At 52.6% G+C, this 24,530-nt stretch overlaps 7 protein-coding genes across 7 annotated transcripts; 1 reads left to right on the forward strand and 6 right to left on the reverse strand.

Annotated features, from left to right (window-relative positions):
- Positions 1-314: 314 nt before the first annotated feature.
- MAM_00804 (glycerol-3-phosphate O-acyltransferase) lies at positions 315-2,732 on the reverse strand (the record flags this gene model as incomplete). Its single annotated transcript, XM_040819603.1, has 2 exons — positions 315-2,399; positions 2,517-2,732. The coding sequence occupies 2 exons, from the start codon at positions 2,730-2,732 to the stop codon at positions 315-317; spliced, it is 2,301 nt and encodes a 766-aa protein (XP_040682868.1).
- Positions 2,733-4,364: 1,632 nt separating this feature from the next.
- On the reverse strand, positions 4,365-6,549 carry MAM_00805 (RING-10 protein; the record flags this gene model as incomplete). The annotated part of the gene is made up of 2 exons (XM_040819604.1): positions 4,365-5,564; positions 5,641-6,549. 2 exons carry the CDS (start codon positions 6,547-6,549, stop codon positions 4,365-4,367), a joined length of 2,109 nt encoding a protein of 702 aa, XP_040682869.1.
- Positions 6,550-7,249: 700 nt separating this feature from the next.
- On the reverse strand, positions 7,250-8,231 carry MAM_00806 (ubiquitin; the record flags this gene model as incomplete). Its single annotated transcript, XM_040819605.1, has 2 exons — positions 7,250-7,929; positions 7,994-8,231. The coding sequence occupies 2 exons, from the start codon at positions 8,229-8,231 to the stop codon at positions 7,250-7,252; spliced, it is 918 nt and encodes a 305-aa protein (XP_040682870.1).
- Positions 8,232-9,301: 1,070 nt separating this feature from the next.
- Positions 9,302-10,077, reverse strand: MAM_00807 (uncharacterized protein; the record flags this gene model as incomplete). The annotated part of the gene is made up of 2 exons (XM_040819606.1): positions 9,302-9,661; positions 9,718-10,077. 2 exons carry the CDS (start codon positions 10,075-10,077, stop codon positions 9,302-9,304), a joined length of 720 nt encoding a protein of 239 aa, XP_040682871.1.
- Positions 10,078-11,499: 1,422 nt separating this feature from the next.
- On the reverse strand, positions 11,500-12,942 carry MAM_00808 (uncharacterized protein; the record flags this gene model as incomplete). Its single annotated transcript, XM_040819607.1, has 1 exon — positions 11,500-12,942. One exon carries the CDS (start codon positions 12,940-12,942, stop codon positions 11,500-11,502), a length of 1,443 nt encoding a protein of 480 aa, XP_040682872.1.
- A 2,764-nt stretch (positions 12,943-15,706) lies between these two features.
- MAM_00809 (C6 finger domain-containing protein) lies at positions 15,707-18,292 on the reverse strand (the record flags this gene model as incomplete). The annotated part of the gene is made up of 2 exons (XM_040819608.1): positions 15,707-15,807; positions 15,892-18,292. 2 exons carry the CDS (start codon positions 18,290-18,292, stop codon positions 15,707-15,709), a joined length of 2,502 nt encoding a protein of 833 aa, XP_040682873.1.
- A 5,350-nt stretch (positions 18,293-23,642) lies between these two features.
- MAM_00810 (CaaX farnesyltransferase beta subunit Ram1) lies at positions 23,643-24,299 on the forward strand (the record flags this gene model as incomplete). Its single annotated transcript, XM_040819609.1, has 1 exon — positions 23,643-24,299. The coding sequence occupies one exon, from the start codon at positions 23,643-23,645 to the stop codon at positions 24,297-24,299; it is 657 nt and encodes a 218-aa protein (XP_040682874.1).
- Positions 24,300-24,530: the final 231 nt, after the last annotated feature.

Here is a 24,530-nt window from a genome sequence, read left to right on the forward strand (position 1 = left end):
ACACTGGCGCAAGTCGTGATGGAAGCAGTTGAGCGTCGTCATTCACCGTAGTTACAACTCCCAGATTCCTCGCACCGTCAAGAATTGGCCAAAGCCCATATCGAAAAACATCATGACTCATTCGATGTGTTGATTGACCCGAAGAGGACTCCTGCAACAAATCAAGAAAGTACTCTCCCAGTATACAAGTATTTGAAACGTATCCATCCTTGTCCGACTCGGGCCACGTGCCTTTTTTTTTTTTTTAAATTCGGCGGTTTCGGCAGAGGAAAAGTCTAAACTGCAACCTTTTTTTGCCATTCACATCTAATTTGTTAAATATTCTTCTTCCTCGCTTCATCGTATCCCTCCTCTTCGCTATCCTCGTCATCGTCATCATCGGCTGCATGCAGCTTGTCCGACTTCCTCCTGCGATCCTTCATCGCCTGTCGAATCTTTCGGGTGGCCTCGTTGAATCCCTCGGCAGAATCCAGAGTGGTGAAGCCGCTGATGGGAAAGCCGCCCGAGCCAAAGCCGCCTCCGGCACTGCTGGGCCGTGACCTGCTTCTCGATCGGGATGGCGGGCGAGTGGAGAAGATGCCAACGGCACCAATGTTGCTGAAGGAGTCGTTCCGCGGGAGGGCGCGACTAGACTGCGTCGTGCTGCGGCGAGAAAGCACTGGAGGCGTTTCCGCGTCGGCGCTCGTGTTGGACTGGTCGCTGTCTTTGCGCTTGTGGGCTCGCTCGGGAGTGGCACCGCCGCTCTCCAGCTTGGATACGTCCGGCACAAGGCGAGTCCTGTCAAAGTCGGGAAACATTTCAGGGCCTAGGGTGTTGATCAGATCCGTCACCTGGGCGCTCAACTCTGCCCGTCGAAGTCGCAGCGTGTGGATGTTGAAGTCGGAACTGGGCACCAAACACAAGATCAGGGGACGGAGCGACTTGAAAATGTCCATGCCAACCTCGCCGAATCGCAAGGCCGCGAAGGTGAGACCAATCATGGCTGGCCATATGCCAACGTATGCCAGCCATAAAGGCACCCACGTAGGAACGTAGCCCCAGAACCTGTCTTGCCAGACCTTGAATACGATTATGATGGAGTAGAAGTGATAGAGGGTAGGAGCCAGACCCATGGCCACGAGGATTTTCCAGGTGGCCATTACATCACGGCCTCGGACCTTGACAGTTGAGCCTGCCAGTGCCGTGTTTGCCTTTTGGATGCTGATAATCTTGGTCGCTACGAAGACGGGGGCAAATAGGAGTAAGCCTGGAACGGTACAGAAGAACAGGAGCAAGAGCTTGATCGAGCGGTACACAAGGAGGAACAGGACTTTGAAGATGGACATTTTCGCGTATTGGACCTGATGGTCCTTGAGGCTGAGATAGCGAAGTTGCGAATTGTAGTTCTTGACCGACGCTGATAGAGATGCGATGCGTGCATCGTTCTTGTAGCGCTCATAGCCCATCGCAAGCCGTCTGTTGAGTTCCACAACGACTGGAAGAGGCAGCTTCCTTCCGGTAGGATTATACAGTCTCCTAGCTGCTTGGATGACCATGAGTGTATCGTAGTCTGGCGCAGACACGGTTACGGCACTCAGGGCCTGGTACACAGTATCAATTACCTGACCGATGGCCTCTCTCCGCTGGTTGTTGCGGTAGAGTTCCACCAAATGTGGAGGAATCTCAAAAGGTGTGCCGAACTCGACAACGGCTCTGCTTCTGAACTTGTGGGCGTGGAAGTAATTCATGCCCACAGGGACGATCTTGAGTCCGCAGTTTGGCGCCTCGGCCAGCGTGCCAAGCGCCATAATGGCGACGCCAGCCTTGAGAGGGAGAAGCTCTGTGCGGTCGTGACTACCGCCTTCAGGGAAAATGCCCACACAGCCGCCATGTCTCAGTCGTGAAAAGACGGCTTCGTAAACGTTTGTCTGGTCAATGTTGGGTGCCGCCTTGAAAGCTGTGCCTTGATATCCTGGTGCGGGGCCCTTTACACTCTTGTTTGTAAACTTGCCGTCCTCGTCAATGTCGTCACGACCGGTCAATTGCTGCATGGCGAGCTTTCCCTTGAATGGTCTCTTGAGTCTGACTTGCTCAGGGCCCAGGATCTGGGCAATATCGCTGCTCACAGAGGCAGTGTTCTTCCCCGGCGGCAAGAAGATCATGCCGTGGGTCTGCCCGTCGCCAGTACCAAAGTTTGTGCCAACGCCACGAACAAGTGTGGGATCGTGGATGGGATCGGGGAGGTAGATGGTACCCGGGACAGACTTTGTCGCATCTTGCGCACGACCGACGGGCACAGCGCCGGCCTGTCGAGAGGCCCAACCGATGAAGCCGTGGACTGATTTCTGGGCAATGAGAAGAGACACTCGACGGCCGGCCTGTTGTTTAAGAGTTCGCAGAAGCACCAGCCCATCGACAAACTGCAGGATAGCAAGCAATCATGTGTCAGTTTTTGAAGTATCCAGGAACACATCGGCAGGTTTGCAGTGTTGTGAAGCAAGCGGATTGGTGCAGGAACTGAAGCTGTACCGACTGACCTGATTCGCGTGTGGTGCGGCGACGAATAGTACCGGACCGGATTGAGGGACTCTCCATGATCCTCGTGGCACGACCTCACGGAAGAACAGGTCGACCAAGTTGCCCATCATGTACAGGAACAGGTCATACTTCCAGCTCACCATGGGATATAGCTCCCTTACGGGAGTCGCATTGTCCTCAGCCCGCTGGCCATCCTTTTCTGTATTTGGGGCCATGGCGCGAGGCTGCAACGCGGTGGTGTCGTCGAATCTTCATGCAACGTCTGATTGCGCTGCGCGTCGCGGGCCGTCAATGGTCACGACACAACCAACACACAGACGGCGTGGTGGTCAAGCGCAAAGTCGGGACAAATGCCCGTCCGAAGGGGAAGTAGAAGAGCGGGCGCGAGGTGGAGGAGGAGATTGGGGCGTAGATTGAGATGATGTCGGCTGCAGCGTGAGGGTTGGAATTTGGAACGACTTGGTTTGGTGCTGTAGTTCAGCCGGAGCTCCTCCCTGCCCCGGCCGGGTATCCGGGTACCTTCCTGGGTACGGTACGTCTAAGTGCCTAGGTACTTAAGTACTCGAGTAGCTGCCAGTCGACCTGGCGCAACGGCCAAAGGTGGCTAGATCATCAGCAGCCACTGAGGAGGGGAGGGGTTGGGGCCCAAAGAGGGGCGCCGGGGCGGCACAGCTCGTCAGACGATGCAGACGTCAGTCAGTCTGGCTACCGTCCTCAAATTAATCAGTACTCCGTACTACTTTAAGTACTTAAGTACTTTGACGGCTACGCACAGACTAAAACGCGGCGTTTGATAGCGAATAAATGCGGAGTACTTCCAGGTTCCCGAGGCACTTAGGTACCTAGGTACTTACCTAGGTACTTAAGTACTCTCTCTGTCTGGACTTTGCAGCCTCAGACGTTGCTCAATCGAAACCTCGACAACCACCAGCACGTCCAACCGTTATCCCAACCGCCGTCTGGGCTCCTGCCCTGCGACGTCGCCATCGACAGATACAAATGGCCTCCTCGGCCCTATCAACCCGTCTCGCCACGCCACTTTGACAGAACATGCAACCTCGCACAAGACGGGACTGGGGCTAGTGGGGGCAAGAAATCGTCCTCAAAGACCGCCACGATAACGCAGGCCGCTCAACCGACAGACCCAACTCCGGTTCGTATTCCCCCTGAACGCCATCTCAACATCGCCGCAAGCCGTACTCCGTGTAAGCCTCGGACCTCGTTCCACCAGCATCTCCCTCCCCTCCCCGCGGGGAAAAAAAAAAAAGGAAAGAGACCGGCCGTGACGGATGTGGCTGCCCCCGCAAAGACGGCGGGCGGGTGCTTTCGGAGATGCTTCCCCATCGCCAACATCTGAACCAGCCCCGTTGGCCTCGCCTTGGTTGCTTGTTTGCCTTGCAGCTCGGCGGTTTCGACAGCCTGTGATGACGCCCGGCACGGCACGTGCGGTTCAAGAGAACAGCCCGTCTCGCAAGCACGTGTCAATTGAAGCTCCAGGGAGACGTGGAAACAGAAAAGGAAAAAGATCCTTTCAATCTCCTTCGCGGCGGCTTTGTTGCATTTCAGGGGCTCCGCAGACCAACCTCACAGCATTCACAAAAGTTGCTGAAGACCCTTCTTTCATCTCTATGACGTCATCTCTCCTCGCCGTTCATAGTATGCATGCGTCAATGTCAAGTCACCGATAAACAGATAGATTCTCGCAATTGCAGATACCCAATCATCAAGTGGCTCATCCGCTTAGTCGCTGGCGGGTCGTGAAAATTCTGGCTGGTAGAGGTCTGACATAACGGGGACCTCTTATCATTACTATGACAGCGGCAATGGTGCGCTCCGCCGTCCCGAAATCACCGCTTTCTCCTCCCCTTTTTCTCTGGCACGCTGGCACTGCCCCCTTGCAGCTCACCCTCCTCAAGCTTGCCCTCATTCTCCAATTCCTTGAGTCTCTCCTGTCCTGAAATAAACATGCTCAAATCCCTGTTCATCTCCTTCAATTCGTCCACCTCCTTCTTCGTCTCCGCCAGCTGCCTCGTCACTTTGTCATTTTCACGGCCCAGATGCTCGATCCTCTTCAAGAGGCCCTCGTTGACGCGCTTTTCCTCTTGGAGCGACTTGCTCATGTTCCGAGCGAGCGTGTCGCTTTTGGAGGCTTTGTTCCTCTCACGCTCCAAATCCCTCTCTAGTTGCGGAATGGTATCCATAGTCAGAGATTTGAACTTATCCTCGAGCTCTTCGAGTTTCTCCGTCGCCGCGGATGACTGCAGGGCCATGGACTCGGCGGCGGCGGCAGCCTTGGCAGCCTTGTCGACGGCTTTACTGAGCATTTCTTCGTAATACGTTCGTTGGGACTCGAGCTGGCTCGTGATGAGTTGCGTGTATTCGAGGCCAATGCTGTCGAGTTTCGCTCGAGGCACGACATCCTCATCCAGAGAACGCCCACTCTGGTTACTTCTGTTGGGCAATTCTACCACCTTGCCGTCGCCTTTGTCACGGATAAGTCGGTGGACCCATACATCACCAGCGTAATCCCATACGTGTTGCGTCTCTAGTTCTAGGGCAAAGCTGTGCGCCGTCTCCTTCCAGTGGTCCTTTGCGTGGCCGCCTTTATATCGTCCACAGCCTAGGTAGCCACATATAAGACAGATCCACAGATCATCTGTGCAGTCGCATACTGTGCATAGATTCGATACTGACGATCCAAATGGCTGTGAGTACGGGTTGTCCGGGCTGTTGGAGGTGCCTTCCAGGCCCGATGCATTCGTGAACCGACAGACGGGACAACCTGATCCCTTCCAACTTTGCAAGCAGTTGCAGTGAAAAATGTGGGAGCACGGAATCGTCAGCAACCCACTTGTCTCATCCATTCTCTCCAGACAAACGGGACAGGTAGGTAGCTCGATCAGATTCGGCGTCGGCGGCGGGAACGGCTTGAGGCTGCTAGAGACAGCAGAAGACGACGGTTGAGCCTTGGAGTAATCGGCTCGTTGTGGCAACTTTGGTGTGTCGAATGTGATAGATTTTACAAATACAACATGGCACGGTTGCGGCTAAAATCACCAGTCAGCATACTTGTTCGAACGCCACGCTGAATGTCACGAAGGAAAAGGTATACAGCAAACATACCTCTACCGGGTTGAAAACCTTGCCGTCAAACTCCCGCTTCCAGTTCTTCGCAGACCTGCTATCCCTGAACTTCAACAAAACCAAATACCTATTCATACTTGATGTCATTACCATTCGGCAGTGGCTTATATCTTCGAGCCATCGCTCGCCCACGAAACCCAACAGGTCGCTGGGCGACATGTACACTGGTACGGCAGGTATGCACAAGGTAGTGCAACCTTCCAAGGGAGACGCCGCCTCTTGTTCTTGCTGAGGACCGCCAAATGCAGTAGTTTCATCGGGCTCTCGATAAAAGTGGACGACGCCCCATCCAAGCTCGGTATTCTTCGTTTCGCACGGTATGAAACTGGCTTTTGTAGCTGTTCCCTCTCCTCCATATGACGGTCCAAGGGCTGGCGCCGCAGACGGGCCGGCCCGACTCGATTCTCCTGCCATGCCTACGGCAGCTCCAGCGGCAGCTGGGTCGATGGTTTCGATATTCACTCGGCCAAAGCGCCAGTCCCGAACGGCAGTCTGGGGGTGCAAGGCAGCACTAGACGGCGGGGGAGGATCACTATTCACCCTCTCAAGCCACTGTCTCTCCGATATGATTTCAAGTCGTCTGTGGGAGCGGCGAACGGGGGCACGAGACCCGCCGCAGTCGATCACACTGTCGGGAAGGCTGTCGGGGGAAGTCGACGCCAAGGAAGAGGAAGATTCGCCCGCAGAGAAGCTGTGCGAATTCTGGTACGACGGTAAAACACCAGTCACAGGTCGAGCTGGGTGTGGATGCAAAGGTAAGTCGTCAAAGACGTCCGTGGCGGGCGACGGCACCCAGAGACGGGCTTGCCGAGCTCGTTGACAACTTGTACCTGTCGGATCCGGTGTAGGGTACAGTTCAAATTTGAGGTGATAAAAATAAGAAGTCATGGCCTAAAGTACCGGCTGGTGTATGCGATTAAGAACTGAACATGGACAGCCTTCGAGTTGAACACTGAATACTCCAAGATAAAAAAAAGCTCAGAGTGGATGGGGAAGATCGGGTGGTGATATGTATCAAGGTGGTAGGGACAGTCCCGGTAACCTCTGTATTTCCAGTCTCGACTTCTTGGAATTCATTGCTCCGTGGTAGGGTAAATATGCGTGGGCAACAGTGAGAGGAGGTTGAAGCGAGGGGAGGATGCTTGAGGGGTGACAGAACTCCGTCTGGGGTACGGAGTATTTTTGTCTTTGAAATACAGATGCTGGCTTGTAGGTTTGGACTTGTGAAGTTGCCCCATATTTTTATCCCAACAATCTGGCCTCCACAGACCAACGCTTTGAGACTAGTGCGACGTACGTGTCTAGGCGAGTTCACATCGTCACCGAGCACAGGCCATGTGCCTAAATCAGGTCCGACTTTTAAGCGTGCCTTTTACGTCCGAAATGGCGCGGAAGACGCCTCGACAGGTTGAGTGTAAAAATGAGTTGTATTCGGCGTGTCTACTTGACCCACGCAGATGATCAGATGCCTAGCTAAGGTATAAAGTGAATAAGCCCGGTTGCCAGTGCCATTAAACCACAAAACGCCTTATACCGCTTCCATTCAGAAGCAACCCATCAAACCAATATCAAAACCTCATCGAATCCGTTACTGGCCGCCGCGAAGACGAAGAACGAGATGCAAGGTGCTCTCCTTCTGAATGTTGTAGTCGCTAAGGGTGCGACCGTCTTCTAGCTGCTTGCCAGCAAAGATAAGACGCTGTTGATCAGGAGGGATGCCTTCCTTGTCTTGAATCTTTGACTTGACATTGTCAATCGTATCGCTGGATTCTACTTCCAAGGTAATGGTCTTTCCAGTGAGTGTCTTGACGAAGATTTGCATACCGCCACGAAGTCGGAGGACCAAGTGCAAGGTAGACTCCTTCTGGATGTTGTAGTCGCTCAGGGTTCGGCCGTCCTCGAGTTGCTTGCCAGCGAAAATAAGACGCTGCTGGTCGGGAGGGATGCCTTCCTTATCCTGAATCTTAGACTTGACGTTGTCAATCGTGTCTGAGGACTCGACTTCCAATGTGATCGTTTTCCCAGTCAAGGTCTTGACAAAGATCTGCATGCCACCACGAAGTCGCAGGACAAGATGGAGAGTGGACTCCTTCTGAATGTTGTAATCAGATAATGTGCGGCCGTCCTCGAGCTGCTTACCAGCGAAAATCAGGCGCTGTTGGTCAGGAGGAATGCCTTCCTTGTCCTGGATCTTAGACTTGACATTGTCGATGGTGTCAGATGACTCCACCTCGAGGGTGATGGTCTTGCCGGTGAGCGTCTTGACGACTGCATCAACTGGTCAGTGACTGCCGTTGGGGACATCTTGCGAGCCTGACAAGCAAAGACTTACAAATCTGCATGCCACCGCGAAGGCGGAGCACAAGGTGGAGAGTGGACTCCTTCTGGATATTGTAATCCGAGAGGGTACGGCCATCCTCGAGCTGCTTGCCAGCGAAAATCAGGCGCTGTTGATCAGGCGGGATGCCCTCCTTGTCCTGGATCTTGGACTTGACATTGTCGATGGTGTCAGACGACTCCACCTCCAGGGTGATGGTCTTGCCGGTGAGAGTTTTGACAAAGATTTGCATGACTGCGTCCGTCTGGGTATCGCTGTGTTTCTGTGTTTGTCGATTTGCGAGATGCAGGACGGTCGTCGAGCGACGTTAGGTAAAGTTATGGGATGGAAAGCGGAGGGGAAGAGTGCTGAGTATGGGGAGGGGAGAAAACAAGGTGAAGGTGGCAGAAGGCGAGAGGAGTTTAAGTAGGGGCCGGGCTCGGGACGACAAATGGCTGAGGAAGAGGAGTCGAGGCGAAACGCAGGCAGTTGGCAGTTGGAACAAGCGAGCGGGGCGCAGTGACAACCAAGCGACCGGGTACGCCTTGAGGCGCTTGGCAAACGCGGCGAGGCCCCAAGTACAGGAGGTAACATGCACGCGCTCAGAACTTGGAAAGGACGATAGCGCATGATTCATCAGCAAGAGCAGCCAATCGAATGCGTTGGTTGGAGCGTCTCCATTTTTCTGCGATACCTGGCGGGTACCCTTTCGCCACGCCCTGCGTCACCTATAGCTGCGATGATAGGCTGCTAATCGTGCCCGCCCCACTTTATGTGGTTCGGCTAGCAAAAGCCCTCACCACCAAAGGTGGTGCTCGACAGCAAGGCGGGCCGGACACCAAGGCGGGCCAATTTTCAACCTAATAACGCTATTAACCTCTTCGCCTATAATGTACACCCTTCTCGTCCCAAATTTCTAGTAGATCTAGTACAGAATCCAGACGCCATTTACGTGCCTTTTTAGCTGCTTCAAAAAACGTCCTCTTGGCGTGGTTGTGGCGCCTTTTGTCGGCATGCTCTTTATGCTTGCTGTTCGCCTGATGAACTCGAGAAAGGTCTTTGCAAAGGCGTGATTGGAAGGAGAAACGGCGAATGGTTGACGCGACAGGTATGCATTTGTTGGCGGTGACGGGAGGGGAGCCATATGAAGAGGTGCATTATCTGTTGACTGTTTTTCTAGACCGGGAAATAAAAATAGGACATGTATAGAAAACCAGATATTACAGCCCTTTTTAAAAAAAAAATCAAAAAAATCAAAGGTCGTCACTCATTCATTGGAAGCTTCAACGAAAAAAAAAACCCCGGATGTAATTACGCAGCTCATTAAAGATCCACCTGATCAATCGCCGGCCACCATTGAGACCAGGCCCCCTGCTCGTCGAGGTTATTGCTGACTTCCGCGAAAAGCTGGTTCAACAAGGTATTAGTGTCGAGCTCGTGCTCGTGCTCGTGCTCGTGCTCGTGCCCTTGAACCGGCCAAGTCGCCTGCGCCGAGGGCCGCTCCGCGCCCCGAATCTCCCGAGTATGCGCGTCGGATCTATCCACGACACGGAACTCGTGGACAGACTGGTGTAGAGTATCAAAGTCTGCTCGTGTGCGCCCCTGGTATCGTGTCCGGTCCTCGGTTGCTCGCTCGTAGAGCACGGATGCATGGTGTATCGTTTTGATCTTGCGCGTGCCGCCCTCTCAATGTTAGCGCAACGGTGGCCACGGTCGTGTCATGCTTGCGGGCGGCTTACCCATCCGTCGGCGATTTTCCAGACAAGTCGAAACTTTTCCAGGTAGTCGAGACACATTTTGAGACAGTCGCTTGCTCGCGGGCTGCGGCCCAGGTTCATTCGGGGGTATTTCGCCACGTAGAGGTTGAGGTAGCCGGCTGAGAATGCGCAGAACCCGGCAAAGGGCGTCATGAGATGCACGCCACACTCGGAGGCCTCGTGTAGAATGGCGGCGATGTGCTCTGCCGCGCCGAAGAGGAGTCGGGAGCTGTCGTCCCACCAGCCCTCGGGGGCGGGCGCCCCCAGCATGGGCTGGTCGACTGGACCCCGTGGCTCCGACTCCGGGGTCGGCAGGAAGGGGAAGTACTCGCGGTGAAGCATGAGGGTGCTGACAAGGCGTAAGCAGGGGCGGCGGCGGCAAGTTGGGAGCCCCGTCGACCGCTACCGCTGTGGGAAGGGGATTCTTACCTCACGTAGTACAGGAGATTGAGGTAGACGAACGTCTCGCCGAAGCCGAGCGTCGTTTATCATAATACTAGTAGAGTAAAGCGTCGTTTTTATACCAGGCTTGTGATTGGCTAGAACATAATTTCAATCCGCCTTCGCATTCAGGGTGATAACCCGAGGAAGGTCTACGGAGTAGTCCGTAGGTGTGCAGATCTGAGGGTGACTCCACTTTCCAGGTAGGACCCCACTGAGCCACCTCGCTCAGGTGACGGTTCACCTCAACTCTCGCGAAGACGACGAACTGGCATCTCTAGAAGGCTCTAGAAGGGGCGACTGCAAAAAATTGAAGGGCATTTGAGCCGAGCTGCCAACTGCCAAGGATTTGCCGTCCCATTATTCTTGCCACACTGCGGATGACGATGCAGGACTAGGAGCGATAAGATAAGACAACAGTCTGAACACACAAGCCCGACTTGCAACGGATGTGGCTGAACAAACAACACGCAAGCCAGGCTCAAGGGTTGTGCGTGTTCAGACCGTTAATCTACAGCCCACCGTTCGCCTGCTGAACTAGTGCCATCGTTACGGAGACAAAAAAGAGGACATACAACACTAGGTATTCGCTGGTCGTGCTATATTCTATAGAGATAAAATACTTTAATAACTCTAACTTATCTCTAGCTTTATACTAAAGCTTTTCTATATTTACTTTACTATTTATCTACTTTCTTACTTTCTTATTATTTTTTCTTACTAAAGATATAGACTTTCTTAGTAAAGTATAATATTTATCTTTTTCTTAAAGATAGACTAGCCTAGCTCTAGTTTATTATATAACTATTATTATATATATTTATTATTTAGCTATAATAGCTTATATACTTAGATTTACCTTAGTTTTATTTTATATATAAATTACTTCTTAGCTTTACAGCTAGCTACAGCTAGCGCAGTTGCTATACTAAACTTAAGCTCTATATAGCTTAGATAGTAATAAATATAAAGAGAGTAAAATAAGTGTAATACTATTAATATATAATAATCAACTAGAAATACTACTTAAAGGCTAATATAATATAGAGTTAAATTACTACTAAAGAATAGTAGAGTACTTAATAAAAAACTCTCTCAGTTTTTGTCCATAGGTCCTCTATATGCTAGTCCCAGGAGACAACGTTGGGTACAAAATGGCCGGCTTTGTAACTATATCCGGTTTTTTCTCTGGACCTGGCTCTCTCTGTTGGCCTCTGCGCTGTCCTTGGTTCCTATTACCCAAGCTCTTGTCCGCTGAAGAGGACGCTTTTCCACCCGTGCGTAGGTTCGGCGTAGGAGAAGGAGGGTCATCGTCATCGTTCTCTAGTCGTCTAGCCTTGTGTTCAGTTGCTGGCAGCTGGATCGAGTACGAATTGGTGATCGCCAAAATCCCTTCCAACGCTGTGGCTTATAAGGGGAGGCACGTGGTTCCTTGCGTTTGCGCTCAGACGGCGGAATATCCCTTAGAATATCGTCGTACTCAACAGCCCAGATACCAAGCGTCTCAGCCTCATCATGCCACGTCTCAGGCGGTGGTCTGGCGCGGAGAGACTGGAGAATGAAGGCAAAAACCTGCGCGACAGCCGTGCGATGGAGCCTAGTCTCATCATCGTCCATTACGTCTAAATTTGGCACACATACCGAGAAGTAGACTTTGGTAGGATCGTCTGGAATGTGAAGGAAGATAAATGCCTGTCCAGTGCATACATAGCCGTACTGAATGCCTTTGCCGATCATGTAAGAGAAGAGCTGCGTAATGACGGCGGCGGCGAGGCGTCTGGCCGTGAAAGCAAAGCCGTGGCCAGTCTTGTTAATCACATCACGTTCTGGCTGAATTTCCGCCTCAAGCCCGGTGGTAATCTCATCAAGACTTAGCTTGTGCGGTGCTTTGTACTCGATAGCGACAGTTGGGACATCTTGGCCGTCTGAAGTTCTGTATATACAGAACTGCTCTGCCCGATTTCCCCTGCCTCTCGCTTTGCGACGAGCCCTGGGAGCCGGCGGCGGTTTCGGGGCAGTCACCTGCACTGCAGCATCGACGCCATCTCTGCCCAGCGACATGTGTTCCATGGGCGCAGATATGGCGTCGTCAGTCGTGCCTAGATTCGTTTGAATCTTGAACGTCACTGTCCCCTGGAGACCAAGACTGTTTCGTAGCAATGGATCTGTGTGTGCTCGGTCGACCAACTTCTGAACCGCGTTTTCTACTACATCACGCTCGAAGCACCGGAGCCCAAAATCAGTGCTAATAGGCTGAAGGGATGACTTGACATATTCCATCTGATGGTAAGATGGAAATGGGGGTTTAGGGAGTAAGTCGCTGATAGAGAGATCGTTCCAGATTTCTTCTTGTCTCATTGCAAAGCTGTCCCAAGGGATGATTCGTCTAGGAAAGATGCGACCGGTCGGATTTGTGGTTTCTCCTTGCGTAGTCAAAGATAGGTCTGTTACGACGTCAATAGAGAGATCAAGCGAATGGCAAGCCTCAAGATACCGCTGAAGGTCCAGTGGCAACGAGGCTTTTGCCAATTCTTCAGCTTCTTCGCGTCGACGTTGTTCCTCCCGACGTAAACGTTGTTCCTCCCGAAGTAAATGTTGTTCATCCCGAAGTAAACGTTGTTCTTCCCGAAGTAAACGTTGTTCTTCCCGAAGTAAACGTTGTTCCTCCCGACGTAAAAGTTGTTCCTCCCGACGTAAAAGTTGTTCCTCCTGATGTAAACGTTGTTCCTCCTGAATTAAACGGCGCGACTCTTTGATTTCGTCCATTGAGATTTCAAGAAAGGCGGCGGTGAATAGGGCAAGAGCTTATAGTTTTCAATTACGAAGAAACTGGCGGCATGTCTTTGGCAGGTTGGTCAATGGGGGGAATCGCGTGAGGCGGCCTAGAGCCCTTGTTATTTGTTATGGGTCGCTCATCATAAACAGCCAACCGCACTATCTACCCCCAACAGAGTCCCATTCTGAGACGTCATATGGCCTCAGTTGCCGAGCTACAACCTGACAGCCTGCATACAGCGCGAAGACCACAATTGGTCTACTGTTAGATTTCCATCGGCTGGGTCGGATGGTGGAGTATACTTTAGGGCTTATACTGCCTGTAATATGTACCTAAGTGTTCTACGGAGTATACTTTACATACTATATAAGCATATAACATATATAATTCTAATAGGTTATAAGCCTAGGAGCTATAAAATAAAGCCTTTACTGTAATGGACCAGCCCTATTGGGCTATAGCGGGTGCCAGCCGCAGTCATCCCGGTGGTTTGCCGGACCCCCTTGACTACTGACCGTTGAGTCAAAAGGGTACGTATTGAGCAAGCTGTGGACAAGCTGTCCACAGCTTGCTCAATCTGGCACTATATAGGTCCTGCACGGGCTTGTCCCTCTATCGCGCATTGCAGTGCAGTGCATCCATTGCTGCGCTTCCATTAAGGTCGAGCATAGCTCAGACCATGACATTTACTACTAGTTAAAGCACAAAATAAGCTCTCTAAATAGGTAACTACTAAACTATTTTATTCTTCTATTTACACCTACCTAACTCTAATAGTTAAGCTTAGAACTAAGACTCGTAAAATAGATAATAAAATATTTACTTCTATAAAAGTAGGTAAAGAATATGTTTATATTTAGATTTAAAGAGAATATATATTCTATATTACTTAAATATACTATATCTATACTAGCTCTTAGTTTTGTATTCTCTAAAAATAGAGGCACACTCCTCTACATCTAGCGGCATTAAAACCCCAGAGAAGAGCTTGACGGGTTTCTGAGCTCTGCTGGCAGCCATGGTCGTTTGTGACACAACTGACAAGTATTTGCGCATATGACCCTTTCATTTCTTTTGTTTTTGCTCTGAAACGTTACGCATCAACTACCCTGGATGGCTTCATCTAGCGACGTGTCAAATAATCTACCGCACACCCGGCCCGGCATCATCAGTTTTCCTCGCTGCCTGGACATCAAGATAGTAGAAACTACAGTACGCCTGGTAGCTGACTGGTTCACTCGGACGTCGCGCGCTGGCTCTTATACGTGCACGGCAGGCGGGGAATGGAAACTCTGCGCAAGTTCAACCGAGTTCGCGTGGTCCGTCTCGCCATCTCGTCAGCTCACTAGTCCTCGTCCTCTTTCCGCACGATGTCGAAACTCCGTCGCGCACCGTCGGCTACAGGAGCCAAGCCCGGTTCAAGCTGCGACCGCCCACGTCATGGTCATCGTCGTCGCAAGGGGAACCTTGTGCCGCGTGAAGCCTGGTCAACACTTCCGTCTGCGTGCTCCGTACTCCGTACCCCGTTCTCAAACGTTTAACTATCCGTGGAAGGGGCATGTGCGATGCGCTTCGGGTATTTGCATCCCAACATACGCTGTGACAGCTCACAAGGGCCTAGTAGAGGTCTCGTTGCCAAGACTCCCAGGGATTTGACAATCATCTCGTGTGATGTCGAATGTCCAACATACGCTGAGGGGTTCACGCAAGGACCCCGCGACCTGCGAGCTCTATTTATACACAGTGCTTCCCGTGTGTGTAACCTGACTTGGGTGACTGAGGCGTAGTCGTCTCGTGGCCTCTACGGGTATCGCGAGGCTTGCAACCTTGGTGCATTTGCAGCCGGCTTGGCTTTGGCCCCAATGGATCATGTTGGTTGTGACCGGAAAAGGGCCTCCTTGTTCATGTAACATGTGCAGATGCCCAACCCTCACACCGACACCGAACTACATGACGCAGTATAATTACTCTTGAATCATTTGCACTTCGCCCAGTATTGATCAGTGTTCCATCCTGGTCGGTTGCGGTCTCGAACGATGATTGCATGACACTGTCCCAATGTATACTCAAGCTACGTGCCGTGCATACGTGGACTAACAAAGGCTGGTTGCATTGCCATCCCAGCCTCCCAACTTGGCTCGACATGATGCTCGTATGCCCGGCTTCGTAGTCTCCAGTCTCCTTCTCTATCGCAACATTCCCACAATTCCACACGTTGTCGTTCATCCTGTCCGAACATCATCTCAACATAACGACAGAGAAATACGTATGCATGGCTCTCTGAACTTTGCGCCAGTGGATCAAACATCCAAAGCAACAAAAAACCGGCAACAAAAAAAGTTCACCTTGTCAACTTTCGTCACCATCGCTGCCCAAAGTCCAAAATGGTGAATATAAACATCATACAATCGTGTGAGGAATTCGTTACAAGGTCGTAACACATTTGCACCGTATATCAGGTAACGTCGTGTCATGATACGGTGACCAGCCGTGAAGCGAACATTAGAAATGGCAAAAAACGAGAGCCCAACAAGAAAGTTGTTGCTCACTCTCATGGTATTCAAATACCCATGGCTTTTATCGCTCAGAAATATCTTGGTCAAAAACGCCGTCGCTGGCTGTAGCGCAAGCGATGTTGAATGTTGCCATATCCATAGTCAACGGGCAAAAAGAGCAAAGACAAAGGAAATGACGCAGTCCACCACAGCTGGCCGATGGTGGACCACAAAGTGGATTGAAGTGTTGCTGTCGTATTTAGTTGGCGCGAATGACCAGCTTAGACAGAAACTTATTTGACAATGAGTCAAAGTCGTACCGGTCAAACTTGGTCTCCTTGCGAGTACGCAGGTATGACTCTGTAGAGCAAAGCACATTAGCAGCTAGTTTAAACTGCAAGATTCCATTATACTTGTCAGAGACATGTATGGCTGCAAACTTACCGTGCTTGATGACGTGCTGACGAACTTCAGTCATAGCCTCACAAACGGAGATATTATTATGAAGGAGGTGACCGTGTTGTCTGGTGTCCCAGTCGGTGAAAGCCGGCAACTTCTGAGAGATGGCATGGAAGAGGCCCACGATGACACCGACAGGGGTGGTCTCCATATCCTGGCAAAACTTGTTCACGGCCGCGGGGTCAGGGACACGGTAGTGGCAGTCAAACTGCATCTCCTCCCAGACGGCAAGCAGAATAGAGGCCAGCATAAAGATGGTCGGCCAGTTTTTCATCTTCTCGCCACTATACACGCCCGAGTAGAGCGCAGACAGTTCCTCCAGAATATCTTTCTGCAACTCACGCCACATATCCGCCAAGGCACACTTTATCTGGAAGTTTATCATGACAGGTGCGACGGTGCGGCCATAAAACTTGGAGTCTTCGTCATCGATCTGGCCGTCCAAGGTGACCTCAGAACCTTGGTTCTCGACCATGGTGATGTGCATCGTCAGGTTGTAAGCCAGGACCAGCTTCAGTGCCTTTTTGATGACGGGCATCCTGTCCTTGACATAGTAGCGGTGAGCCGTCTTGAGAATCTCCGTAATGAATGGAGTTCCCTCGAAGTGGTCGTCAATAAAGTCCTCGAACGGACCGTCGACGTGTTTGTCGAGATACTCCTGCAGGGCATCGAGACGAATGCCTTCAGCACCGACGTCGAGCTTCTCCGTGCGAGTTTCAAAGTCGATGGGGTCTTGGTTGGGAATGGCTGACTCGACCCACTCGACGGCGAAGCAGGTCTCGTCAGCGACGAAGACTTCGCGAACCATGACAGGAAGGGCAAAGCCATATCCATGGGTAATCCACATCAGAGTCTCCTTGGAAGAGAAACCCTTGACATTGTAGACTGACATACCAAGATCGACATGTCTCTCATAGTCGGCCTTCCAATCCTTCATGAAGTAGCCAATATCCTTGATGTCTATACGCGTACATGGAACCTGCCACAGTCGAGCATGCGACGGTTGGCATCCAGCACAAGGCTCACCCTTGTCGCAAGTCTTTTTCAGGAACTTGCAGCGAAGGCAAGCTCTCAACTTTCTGATTTCGCTGGCTTGCTTTCGCTGCTCTGGTAGAAGGGGTCCCTTTCTCCGCCCGACCTTCTTCTCAACCGTGCCGTCTCTCTTGCCATTGGACGATCGACGAATAATCGTTTTAGTGGTGCTCTTTGTTATAGGGCTCTTGCGAGGTCCAGAATTCCTACGGGAAGTCATGGTAGATGCTGGTGATACAGAGCCGGCGCCACTTCCGGGGCTGTGGCGAACCGAGGATGAAGAATCAGCCTTAATAGCCATAGGAGCAACAGCGGTGGTAGGGCTGACGACTGCATCGTGGCTGTGGTTGCGAGGCTCGCCGCCAAAGCAATGACGATGGTTGGAATGGTTGTGGTTGCAGTGTTGGTCAACATAGCCGTCTGACTCCGGTGAGAAGGGTGAGTACGGAAAGGCCGCAATTTCCTCAAAGCTACCGAATTCCATTGAATTGGCACCCTCCGACGAGTCTGAATTGGTTCTCAAGTGCAAGGTCTGACTAGGGTTGAAAATGGCCGCATTTTGGGCTTGCTGAAAATGGTCCAAGCCATGGTGACCCCAGTCGACCATCGCCCACCCTTCTCCGGCCGATGAGGGAAGGGACAAGACTTCTAAATAGGTCCCGGTTGGTGAATTGCTGCCGACACTACCTAACCGGGGCAAGCCATCCATCTGCAGGGTGCTCTGAGAGTCGTGCCAGTTATCCATCCCACTGCTTCCCCAGTGCATGGCATGTGCGGTTTCTTCTATAGAAGGCATAGATGTGAACGGCGACTCCAGAAGGTTGGCTTGTAATGCGGCCTGCGTGGTGGGTGGCAGATAGTCCAGAGGATTGGGCTGAAAGTTTGGAGGGAAAGCGTTAAAGCCCACGAGAGCACTATCTTGAATAAACTGAGCCAGATCTTGGGCGGGCAAGGGCTGCTGAGGTTGCTGGTGCGTCGCCGTGGCTTGTTGATGACGCTGTTGCTGCTGCTGTTGTTGCTGGCCCCAATCAGTCAAGGGGTTGGTGGCAGGCTGAAAGGGAGAATGCTGCAACGGAGAATTCTGGCTGTGCGGACTTGAGGCATGAGACAAGGGCGAACTGCCTTGGTGATCCTCGGGTGAGGCGGTTGAGGTCGCCTGCGGGTTGTTGGAGGCCATATCGAGCGGCAAGGCCCAAGGTCGCGTGTTGGTCATGATTCCAGAGGCAGTTGACGGGTGCGAATGCGTAGCCGGCGCCGTTGAATATGCATATGCGGTTTGTTCTCGGTGGTGCTGATCGAAGGTCAGGCTGATCAAGGCCTCCCCCCCGCCATTGGTGTTGAAGTCGAGGGTCATGCTGACGAAAATTGAGGGCACAGATTGGTTGCGAGAGGCGGTGATATTGTAGAAGCGAGCGGATGACACCGCTCTTTCGTGAAGTCCCTGGTAGAGGAGGTGTAAGGAGCAAGGAGGAGTAGGGGCGAGGGAAGAATGGCCGGGCGTAGAGCAAAAGGAATACGCAAAGCAGACCGCGTGGTGAAGGTGGCACTGCGGAATCTGCGCGTGCGTGGGTTTTCCACAAGGACGGGCAGCAGATGCACCCGTCGTGGGTGGTGGTGGTGGTGGTGGTAGGCGGTCGTGAGCGTCGGGAATGTGAGCGGCATGGGGAAGGGACAGGCCGGGAGGGGGTTGAAGAGGCGGTGAGCTCTTCCAGCCCCGGGCCGCACGAACCAGCCAATGGCGGAGGGCGATGGCGCCTGTGCATCTGCACCACAGTGGAGAGCCTTGCGGGCGATCCAGCGACAGTCCAGAGAGCCAGGTCTCGAGGTGCCATCAGATGGAGCCGTTGGTGTTTGGGGGGACATCATGACCAGATTCGTGACGAGATGCGTGGCCAGAGGGCCCAGCCGCCCAATCACGAGGTGGTCCGCGCTCCAAAGACGCACTGTATAGCAAACGTCCCTTGCTCGACGCGCGTGGGAGGCGCAGTGACCGGGCACAGCGAGGCTCGAGCAGAGCACGCATCTTGGCTGTCTGATAAGTCGGAGCCTGAAGGTCAATTTCAATTGACAACATTCAAGTCCGCAGACGTACGGAGCACCAGCCTCCAACTCCAGCAGGCATGTGGATGCGAATGACAAGTTGCTAGGCCAAAGGGCCCGCCTTGCATGGGCTTCAATGTGCGTAGGGCTTTCATTCGTACTGTACACCACCAGTGCCGGCGGTTCGCTGGCAGCGGGTGCTACAGCATGCTGTGCCAGTTCCCAGCCTGGCCACCAGCCATTGGCCACAGGTGTGTCTCTGTTTCCAACGTCGGACCCGAGCCCACTCACTCAATCAGTCATGGGTGAGCAATGTCCCACGACCTGACGCCTGATAGCCCATGGAGAGCCACGCAGCCACGCAGCGCATCGCATGCTCGCTCCATCCTCCATCCCACACAGTTCATCACGGTCAATGCGACATGCAGTAATCGTGCCCGCCCCACTTTATGTGGTTCGGCTAGCAAAAGCCCTCACCACACCTTTGGTGGTGAGGGCTTTTGCTAGCCGAACCACATAAAGTGGGGCGGGCACGATTAGCAGCTGACGGCCACGATGTGGGAGCCGGGTTTATCCCAGTTCGACATTGGTCCATTTATGGAGTGCCGCGGGTGCAATCTTTTTTTCCCTCTTCGTTTCGTCTGCTACTGCGGAGAGGCCTCGACAACTCACGGCCCTGGCCTTCCTTGCGTTGAATATAGTCTGGCAGTGACGGCTGTTTTTGTTGTACGTACTCCGTATTTCGGTGGGTTTTGTCAAGCGTTTGCCTCGGAAGTAAGCCATGACCTGATGCTCATACAGCAACAGCTCTCATCAAGCAACATGGTGACCATGGAGAGCAAGCTGCCTATACTTGCCACCCAGTACCACCGTATTGACGTTGACGCCAGGCGTTGATCAACCCACCTCGTTCAAAGACATCTCCAACCCGCCATGCGTCTCCTCCGTTCCGCAGCAACTGTATGTGCAGATTATATGCATCAGGAGCAACCGTCACGCAGATGATGCGCCGTTGCTGCACAGCCTTGCCGCCACTCCGTACTTCAACCGCTCGCAAGGCAAACCCTGTTGCATGCCTCCGAATATACGCAACGAACATGTCAATCAATGCCGGCGTACAGAGTATTGTACGCTCAAACGGCATTGATCATGGTGACCGAGCCGCCAGGCAAGCAAACCGTTCGGGCAACAGACCTAGGTAGGGCGGTCATTCACCCCCGGTTCACGTCAGGAGACGGCTAGTATATGCCTATGGCACAACGGTGCACTCGGCATATCAGTCGAGTCTCTATTCCTGCCAGCAAAGCCCCATGTTCGTCAGGACTCAGGGCGCCCTCGCGTGTAATAGATCGGGGTGCTAGCAGCTCATCGTCCACATGTGCAAAGTGTGGGCCAGGACATGTCTAGGAAGCTGTCTAAGTCAATCGCCAATCAATAATCAATTGTCAATGGTGAAAGGCCTCATTCCCCGCGATGTGTCCTGCTTCCTTTTGAGCGGCTGATTATCAGGGCTGGGCGTGAAGCTATGCCTTGCCGCAGTGGAAACGAACAGGGGAAAAAGAAATTGTTATGAATGACGACCGAACGGCTGCATTCCGGGTCGTGCCATGTGCACCACGAGACGTCCAACTTGTGGCTGAACTCACTCCACGAATCAAGTACGTAACAAAACGATAAGACACACTGAGCTGCAGCGGCTGTCTCTACTTGCCCGCCAATGTCAAGAAGAGGTCTGACGCTAGACTGAGAAGCAAAGACAGGAGATGGAGACTTGCTGCAACGAGATGTTTACAATACCACCCGGCATGGACAATGAAGCGATCATGGCGACCCAAGGCCGCTGCAGCTTGCTGGCTCTGTGATGTACAATGCAGTCCTTGTACGGAGTACGGAGTACGAACCGAACCCTGCTTGCAGCCTTGTAAGAGAATGATGGGCTTTCGATGCTACGATCCCAGTCTCCGACGTAGCAGCAGTACAGTACATATATGCTCGGGAGTACCGTTCGCCTCGTCGTCACCGAACCTCGTCGTGAGTTGCGGTGAGGGGTCCACGACTCTATGCTATGTTTGTCCCCCTGTTCTCTGGCACGTGGTCTCACCGTCGTCCCGCGCTCATTATATAACAGCACAGTTCCCACCCACGGTCGGCAATAGCGTCATCAATGGAGGAGGGCAAGGGGGTGTTGAGCCAGTCAATTTTATACCACATTCGAACCATCAAGCTGGTCCTTGCGTCTCAAGTCGATGGGATAGCACTCGATCATTGTGTTCAGCCACATCCGCTCGTAAGCCCATGATTCTGAGCCATGAATCAAGGTGTCAAGGTGTCTCGTCCAAGAGGCACGTTACACCACACACACTGTTTTCATCATCCTCGTTCAACTGCCAGCCAACATGGCTGCCTCCTCGTTCAATACCATTGGGCGCCTTTGCGCGTGTTTCGTTCGCAGATTCATCTGGATTACTGCTGTGAAACAGGCAATTGCGCTTCGCTCCGTTTGACTCCATTCCAGCCCCCTCAAATGGGCTCTTTTTTATCCCGCATCGCCTGGACCGCGCAGCAGCCCGTTCACGATGGAGACGCGGAAAGTTCTTTTGGAGACTGCTAGAATCTCGACCGTGGAATACTAGTATGTATGTGCTAGCGCTACCGAGATGGCTTTTCGTACTAACTGGTATAATTAGTACAGGTACTCCGTACTACAAGACGTTAGCGAGCAAAGCCAGGGCCAAGGGCCCGCAAACTCCGTCGCCAAGGATGTTTTTTGCCTTGTCCATGCCGGCCCGGAGCTGTCCAGCCACCAGACCCGAGCAGCTCATCGCACCAGCCAACCAACCTCTTGGTCAGCGTCGTGACTCGTCGGCATACACACGGACATCTCGGCCGACCAGGTCAGGAACCAATTCACCAGGCTTTCCCGACGCGAAGGGCGGGATAAGAAAATGCCATTTGAGACAGGGGCAAAACCAGAAGGCAATGCTGACCTCCGCCCCAGTCGGACGATGTTGGTTCACATGCTCAGTTAACTGAGACAGGAAGCCGCCCGAAGTTACACAAACAAGGCCACTTGGTGTTCAAAAAAGGTCAAAAGCGGCGCAATTCGACGCAATGACATGTGGACTCCGAGTCCCGATGTAGTATTATCTTGAACGCTCGTCACTTGCCTGGGTTTATTCGAGGTATGTCCATGTGACTTTAGGTGAACGCGTATGCATGCGTGTTTCCTCTGTTGGAATAAGCGAGTGATTACGAGTGGATAATGTTGTGGAGAACTATACAAAGGCTGAAAATGGATTTATACTGAGAATATCCCCCAACCAGAGGGTTGAACTTGTGGGTTGAGGGATCAACAACTATTGAAACAATACCTTCCTCTATTCTAACATCCTCAGGCGCTCCCAAAGGTGGTGTTTCTGGTGTTTCTACCTTAAGCCGCTTTTCGAAAGCCACTGCACTCTACCTCGGTGAGGATATGTTGACGCTTCATTTCTATGAGAATGGGGGCAAAACCCTCGGTGGGTTTCCATTGTTTGGAAAGTGCGTGTCAATTTTCGTCCTGGTGAAATCACCATTGGTCATCGATTCAGCCCGCGTCCATATCTGATACTGCCGCTCAGGAAATGGCGTAGCCGGAGGTCAAGTTTTGTGCGTGTGCGGGTTCATTGCGTGCCGTCTGTCTGTCTTGTGACGGACACGATAGAAAGCCAGTCGAATGCGGCGTGCTACCGAGTGACTGACAAGCTGCCTGGGTGCTACACTGACTACTATGTACATATATTGATGGCGACAGAGGACATCATTGTATAAGTTGAAGCTATTGAATGGTCATTCGAAACATGGGGGCTCGGCTTGATGCTGGCGCGACAAGCCAGGACTCCTAGTGAGAGGATCTATTATCTATCCCCTTGACATGATTGATGAAGAGGCTTTTGTTGAATTTAATTTAATTTTTTTCCCCCACGTCTCCAAGCAGCACAATAGCAGAACCAAGTAAAAAATATATCTAGGCGCCCAGGTAGCCGAGGTTTCCCGTCGAAATTGTACTTGGTTGGGGAGGTAAAAACATGCGTCGTCTGACGCAACATGTCAACTTGGATGGCAGCCGAAAGCAAGGACACATAACGAAAACAAGATCGAACCAGATCCTCATCAATGCCAATGCTACAGCAGAAGCCAGCCATTTTCTTTATTCGTCTGGTACAACACACTCGACTCAAGCAACAAGTTGGACAAGCAGGTACCCTGAGGTACGGAGTACTCGGTGCTCGCCGCTCGGTACTCGGCACAATATCAGCGGTAGTACAAGCCGCCCCTCCCAAATTGGTACCCGATCAATTCCCGACTGGAACTTTGGCTGGAGTCAGGACTCGGGACTCAGGACAATGACCTTGGCCGCGGCACTTCCTCCCTATTGTTCTGCCACGCCGGTCCAACGGTCACGATATTGACACAACAGCCGCCATCTACGCCACGCGCCAGACCCGGGCTGACTACTGAACAAAGGGCGACTGCGTAGGCCATGCCACGGAACATTATTTAGTTGCAGAGCCTTCCTCGGGATACGGGCGAGGGAAGCAAGAGGTGCCGTGCCGATGGTGAGAGCTCGACCTCGACATAGTCGCCCTCGACACAACGTCATCTTCAAGCACCAAAACAAGAAAATGGCGGCCACGGCGGCTCCAAAACCAACTTCATCTGCTGCTGCCGCCGCCGCCGCCCCCGATGGCAGAGTCTCCCCATTGGCGCGGGATGACGGGCATGCTGGATTGGTCGTTCCCTCGATCCCCAGCTTGTTCACTTCAGAACCCCCCGTTCGAGATGCCTTGACCACGGACAGCTCGCAGATTCAGGACGAGACCGTGGAGGAGTGCATGCCGTTTCTGACGGCATACGGCCACGACAACTGCAATGTCCATGGCATACCTCCGCTCCGACGGGATCGCCATGTGAAATTCCTGCAGAAGCAGCTGGGCTTGCTGCCATCCATGTTCATGGCTGCGGACCCAAGCCGGCCGTGGATGTTCTACTGGTGCCTCGCCGGACTGTCTCTTCTCGGTGAAGATGTCGCTGTATATCGCTCGAGGCTCATCGAAACTGTGCGACCCATGCAGAATGAGACGGGGGGTTTCGCGGGAGGCTTTGGCCAGACTTCCCATCTTGCCACCACTTATGCAGCCGTCCTGTCGCTGGCTTTGGTCGGCGGGGACGAGGCCTATGAGCTGGTTGACAGGAGAAGCATGTGGAAATGGCTCTGCTCGCTTAAGCAACCCGATGGGGGGTTTCAAATGGCCGTGGGTGGTGAGGAAGACGTGAGGTGAGGTCTTTTGTGCCATCCGTTCCCTCTGCCCTCTCTTCCTTGTCCCCGATCCAAATGCCGTGGCACCATGTCCTAACAGCGTCGTCTTCTACTCTGCCGTACTTGAACAGAGGAGCCTACTGCGCAAGCGTCATAATTTCGCTGCTCAACATCCCCCGTGACCTATCGTCCGACTGCTCTGCACGCAGTGCTGGACACACCGATCTCCTTGGAGGCCTTCCAGAATGGGTAG

Source organism: Metarhizium album (genome assembly GCF_000804445.1).
Source record: "Metarhizium album ARSEF 1941 chromosome Unknown scaffold_1, whole genome shotgun sequence".
NCBI classification, from domain to species: Eukaryota; Fungi; Ascomycota; class Sordariomycetes; order Hypocreales; family Clavicipitaceae; genus Metarhizium; species Metarhizium album.